This window comes from Schistosoma haematobium, chromosome 4 (assembly GCF_000699445.3).
Source record: "Schistosoma haematobium chromosome 4, whole genome shotgun sequence".
In the NCBI taxonomy this organism is placed as follows: Eukaryota; Metazoa; Platyhelminthes; class Trematoda; order Strigeidida; family Schistosomatidae; genus Schistosoma; species Schistosoma haematobium.
Window position 1 is genome coordinate 39,745,163 of NC_067199.1, and position 6,416 is coordinate 39,751,578.

The 6,416-nt window shown below is 38.6% G+C and overlaps 1 protein-coding gene across 1 annotated transcript; it reads left to right on the forward strand.

Moving 5' to 3' along the window:
• Positions 1-2,295: 2,295 nt before the first annotated feature.
• Positions 2,296-6,032, forward strand: MS3_00008051 (uncharacterized protein). Its single transcript, XM_051216388.1, has 2 exons — positions 2,296-2,615; positions 2,662-6,032. The coding sequence occupies exon 2, from the start codon at positions 4,597-4,599 to the stop codon at positions 5,230-5,232; it is 636 nt and encodes a 211-aa protein (XP_051066980.1). The 5' UTR covers positions 2,296-2,615; positions 2,662-4,596; the 3' UTR covers positions 5,233-6,032.
• The last annotated feature ends 384 nt before the right edge of the window (positions 6,033-6,416 follow it).

Below are 6,416 nucleotides of genomic sequence, written 5' to 3' on the forward strand. Positions count from 1 at the left end.
TTATCTTTTCTTCGAGCACAATCAAGTAGTTTAGGATATTAATTACAGAATGTTGCATCTCTTTGGGTGCGAAATTTCATTTTAGAACTTTATATAGTACAGCTGTATAGGGAAAGCGAAATGTCACTAGGCTCTGGTCAAACTATCCAGTAGGCCGGTCACTGAATGCCGGACAATTTATCAATTCTTACCAAGTCAAAGATAGCTTTGCTATGAATAGGTGCATGTGACATTGGTCACACGCTGATATTTGAACGTTTCCTTACTGATTTGCTTCTGTAATAACGTAACGTTTGTACCATGGAGTCATCAGAATGTCAAAGTACTTAAGTACAACGACAAAATAGGTCTACAATCTGCTGGCGTGTAGGCGATAATAAAGACATGGTTTCTCTCAGTGATTTGTATTCAATATGATGGAGCACTGTAATTAAATAGCAAATATCCGACATTTATGAGTGAATCAGCGAAATTCTGATGGCTGTGTACCAGTGAATAAAGTTAAACCTCCGCAAACAAGCGTAAATGAAGATGCTACAGCATATCTAAATAAACTTGAGAGAAATAAAACTGCTAATTAACCGATATAGAACTACATGACACTTACTCACAGGTATCCGAGGTTCACCAAGGATGCACAATGGTTTTCATGGAAACGACGCTCTTACATATGAAGGGCGTTGATGCCAGAATACGTGCGGTTATTTGTCTGGAAGCTATCTAAAATAATTTTGGTAAGCTAATATGAAAGCTTGTCTGCGGGAACTAGTTCCAGGGCTAACTAATGGCAGCAGCTGCTTGTCGTATACAAACGAAACAAAGAAGAATTCTCATTATCTCGTGATTATTGATACAGGGGTTAGCGCCCATTTTGTAGCTTACTGAAAAGGCACATGGGATTACGAATCCCACATACTACGATTTCATCACAAAGAAGTTTTAGAACTTGATTTTATTAGCTGTAATCCACTGTTGCGGTGACAAGTTAGTAAATTTACTAAAAACGGTTAGGTTCCACCTCAGCAAGTAAAAAATCCTACTAAATAGTTTTCAAATTTTTCGGCGCAATTTGTCAGTTTTCTATGTGAATTGGCAAACAAGGTTTCCGAAAACAAACTAATAGTTGATAACAGTTCTTACATGTGAGGATGGCTCATAGGTAGACTAGGAGAAGCTCAAAAAAAGCTCAGAAAGAGCCGAATATATTCCATCCAATAATCTTTAGAAAGAATGTTCCACAATTTATACGTGTGCTTCCCTATCGGACAAATGTTAAAACGTCTTGTATTCGGACTGTATGACCATAATACTTATTTCGTACTTACTAAAAGGCTATAAATATCTGATGGTTTTGTATCTGTTTTGAAATGGTATTTCTTTCACTTGTCTTCTGTCTTCACATTTGCGACTTAGAGGGTTCTAGTGTTCGAGTGCTCAAGTCATACTTGGTATATTAGGAAGTTAAACTCTAGATAAAACAACTAGCGACGGGGTTAACTTATCAAAATGTCACTGACATTTGACCAAGTTGAAGCTTTGCTGGAACGTCAAGAAAAAGGTCAGAGTACTGCTACGCAAACTTGGCACAGCTGAACATGAAAGCTACTCCAACTTCATTATCATCAAGAATCCTAGAGATCTTGATTGCGACAGCTGTAATTTTGTCGCAACTTTTTGGTGGACAGTCATCTTTGTTTAATATTCGTTACCAACGTCTTAAGTTGACGAAAGCTAGAGACTAGGTACATGTCGGCGTGTGTGAGTGTTTCAGATTATCATCAATGATAGAAGAACAGTTCAAATGTCTTGTTTTTGCATTCAGCCTGTAGACACCTGAAGATGCCGACACCAGAATCACAACTCTGCGTAAAATTGAACAGTATCCAAATATAACGCTACAAGAAGTGACTAGTGAATGTCAGAGGTTGGTGAACTAAAAACACGACACTTCTATAGTTTAAAACAGTGACCGGCCACCGTACGTACAGGTAATAAATAGCCAGAAAGATTCTTTTGTACGTAAGCAGGACAGCTCAAACAAACAGCCTCCATCCTCCTGCTGGTTATGAGGTGAGCGGCACTACAAGATGTTTTACCCATCTAAAACTACCGTTGTACTGAATGTTAGTATAAAGTACATATAGAATTTCTTTGTAAAAAATGTATCGTCACACACTGCGATTTCCTTCCAGGAGAGATAAACCTAATGTATCGACCAAAATAATAATAATAATAATTTATTCTCAAATAACAGTTTGTTACATGAGGCATGCCAGTTTACAGGCAAGATCAAATTGTTACAAATGATACAATATCCACTGTAGTAAATTTCTTAGCTGGGTTGATAATATATAAGATATGAATGTAGATGGTTCTAGTCAGTATCACAGTTAGCGCGCGTCATGAAAGTTGCGTTGCGAATGTGCAACTGATAGGTCCATTGAAGGTGGGAGCTTCTAAAAGTCGCAACCTTATGTCCCTTTGGAATGTCTAAAGCTTTGAGGATGATGCAGGATGAAGTCTTTCGTTCTATATCACAAGGGGTCTGAAAGAGGGAGCAAGTAAAAGAAAGGACGAGAGGCAGAGTAGCCGATATTCATGAAGAAATGTTTAAGGTATGATCACTCAGTCTAATTTTCTTTTATTAAGGTATTTGTTAAGAAAAAGCATTTTAATAGGTTATAGAAGATAAGTGTTAACAAGGCATGAGTGGACATACAACTGACAAATCGGGGCGATTCAGAAAGGAGCTGAATATGGAATTGTGTGGTTATGAATTAAAATATAGTGCTAGAAACAGTATTGTGATATACAATTGGCTGTCTTCCTTTTATTATCGAAGCTATTGGAGCACCCTTCGTTTTTTTTTGCATTATTATTTTTTTCAGGTATTATAGGGTCTTGAGTAGGCTTCGTATATCAGCGAATTGTCTAGTTTGCTTGTAATAGGATTACTGGGTAGAAAGTGAAACCAATTCAACGTTCGTAACACGATTTAATGAGGTATTTTGCATGGTAAATCAGCATTAAAACCTTATGTTCGTGACATCCCACTAAACCATAAGGAGCCGTAATTAAACAAATTGTTCTGCCCTACAAACATGGGTGGATTGAAGTTATCTCCCACCATCATGTTTGCTGGTCAGTAACGCCACCCTCCTTCGTTTTGTGATGTTGGGCTCTTACGTTTGTGGTAAGTATGAATACTGCTTTAATCAAAGCCCATGGTTGGAATACACTGTCTCTACCAGGTCCATGTTACAAGCAAATCAGATAGTTAATATGTTTGTTTTATGGGTTAGATGTCCACATAGTATATCACACTGCTATGAAGATAACTAATGGTTTAAAGAAGTAAGGACTAATAGCAAATCAAAAAATATGAGAGGGTATAAAATTGTAGAAAAAAAATTTCAGGGTAAGAAAAATAAAACATTGAGAAACTCACAAGACTTTGTGGCCAAATTTTGAGCGTTGTATGATCGGCCTTAGTAGATCGGCATCCATAAGATTAGTGAGTTATCTGTCTACTTGCAATAGAAAAAAATGCATGACTATTAGGAAGAATAGTGTACATTTAACCTGTAGAGATTTGGGAACTGGAAGTGAGGGTTAGGAGCATAAGGCCATGATTAATAAACAATGAATAATAGGAAAGGATAAGCCATGTATTCTGTGATTTGGTTATATTCATATTAATAACAGTCGGGCTTGTTATATTCTTGTTCTGTCTAGATACTAGGCGATCCGTAAGAAAGTGCCTCATTGGTGGGCGGGAGTTCAAGGAAATGTTGAAGCTCTTTAGAGTGGTAGTACATACGCGATCAAGCCATAGTCAACGAAAATATGCAACTATCGAGGTTGACGGTCACCGTGCCCACCTGCATCTCGACACCACAGTTATTAGCCGAAAAACCTGGAAACATATTAGGAAACCCCAGATGCTGCCAACAACCCAGTTAACTGATAGTGCATTCGGAGCGAAATTTATTATTGTTGGAGAGGTATGCTGTACAGTTTCAAAAGGAAATGCAACACTAAATCTCAGAGAATCTGGGACTAGATTTGCTGGGTCTAGACCTAACAGAAACACTACAATTAGCAAATCACTCCATTAACCACATATGCGGCTCCGTGAGAACCAGCAAACCAGCGAAAAGAATCTCAAGGATGTTGTGTCGGGAAGACAGAGTCAAGTGTTTATGGAAGAAATGGGGGGGGGCAAAAAGGTAAAAGCACCACTAATTCTTAAACCGGGAGTCGCCTCCGTATTTAGACCAAGATGTCCGGCACCCTATGCAGCGCTACCGATTCTTGAACAAGAATTAGAGCGTCTGCAAAGATGTGGAATAATAGAACCAGTGAATGTTTCTGATTGGACAGCACCAATGATTAAGAAGCCTAGTGGAAGTATCCGGCTATGTGCAGATTATTTGACTGGATTAAACGAAGCACTTGAAGCTCATCACTGTTTGCCGTTACCAGAACTTATTTGCGAAACTGAATAAGAGGAAGTATTTTGCAAAACTGGATCTATCAGAAGCTTATCTACAGATTCCAGTAGCCGAAGAGTACAAACCTTACCTGGCAGTAAACATGTATAAAGGTTTATTCCAGTGTAACCGATTCCCTTTCGGAGTAAGAATCGTTCCTTCAGTCTTCCAACAGGCTATGAACACTATACTGCAAGTTATTCCTGTTACTGCGGCTTATCTCGATGATATACTAATCATAGGTACGAGCTATGGTGACTTAGAAAAGAAGGTGGATATGGTTCTCAGATGTGTAGCAAATTGTGGTTTCGGATTACTCGCCAAAAAATGTGATTTACACGTGGAGAAAGTCCGCTATTTGGGATTCATAATCGACAAAAACGGTAGAAAACTTGATCCAGAAAACACTGAAGCTGTCAAAACCATGCCTCCACCGACAGATGTACAAACTTTACGATCTTTCTTGGGAATAGTTAAGTATTATGGTGTTTTTCTCCAAGATTTGCATCGCCTCCGTGCCACTCTGAATTGGTTGCTGAAAAAGTACAACAAATGGGTCTGTTCAACAGAATGTCAAGAAACATTCCTAAAACAGCTCCTATCACCAAACTTTCTGCTTAAACACTATAATCCAGATCGAATTTCGGTCGCAGCAAATGCGTCAAATTACGGAATCGGAGCAGTGATTTCCCATAATTACCCTGACGGATCTGAGAAGGCAATCACCCAAGCTGTATGATAGCTGATTACGACAGAAAGGAACTACGGTCAGATAGAAAAAAAAGCCTTTTCCACCATATTCGCTGTGAAAAAGTTTGACAAAGCTTGACCCACTATTTATAGCCATCGATGAAAAAAGAAATCAGTGGTTGTTGAAAGGAAAAAGGCATCTGATCGCAAGGATTGACAGAGAAACGTGTGACTTCCAAACTGACTAAATTGATGAGGATAAACATCCCATATAGCGTCGTGGCGTGACTTAGTGATGATGCTTGACAAAGCGCCTTCAGCCTGTAGTGTCCATTAAAATTAAAAAGATCAGCGTTAGTACTGAATGTTTGTCAAACTATTTACTTGAGTTACTTCCCACCACTGTCACAATCGCCACATCTTACTCAATAATCTACCAACATAATCTTAAACCATTTGCCCTTTTAAATAAATTTACTGTTTCAAATCAGCTTAAATTTCTTTTTAAATCGATGCTTCAGAATGTCTCACATATTTTACAAACTGTAAAACAAACGAACACTCGGTTGAATAATTACTTTAAATATCCTAAGAAACTGTTTCACCTAACATACCATGTTATTTATAGACAATTTACATTTGCTTATTTTTTGTCGCGGTACTCACTGAACCAGTAGTGTAAGCTATATTTAACTAATTCTACGTTTCATATACTGTACAGAACAATATTTATCTCTGAGTAACGAAACTAGCAACTGGACAATCCGAGGTTTTTGAATTTTAGACGTTTATTTTATTTTCAGAAGGGGTTTGTGGAGATTTTAGAAATTTCACAGATTGAAACCTTAAGTCAATTGAAGCTAGACCACCATGGAAAACCTGGACGGCAGTTTCGTCCTAGTATGGGACTCCTCAGCAGTGTGCGACCACGGTACCGCAACCCGCGGGATTCGAACCCAGGGCCTACTGGTTTTGCGCGCGAGCATTTAACCATTAGACCACTGAGCCGGCACCCAACGGTGTTAATGTATAACTTCAACTAATCTACGAAGTTGCGCCACCATTGTCTTCAGTGAGCCGTCCAGTGCTTCCAGGTTCTCCATGAAGGTCTAGCTTCAACTGACTCATGATTTCAATCTGTGAAATTTCTAAAATCTCCACAAACCCCTTCTGATAATAATCATCTGCTCACTAGTGACTGACTTCAAGAGATACTCCTGGAGTTCTAGTGGG

Coding starts and splice junctions, on each gene's coding strand:
- MS3_00008051 (XM_051216388.1), top strand. CDS start 4,597: ATGTATAAAGGTTTATTCCAGTGTAACCGATTCCCTTTCGGAGTAAGA.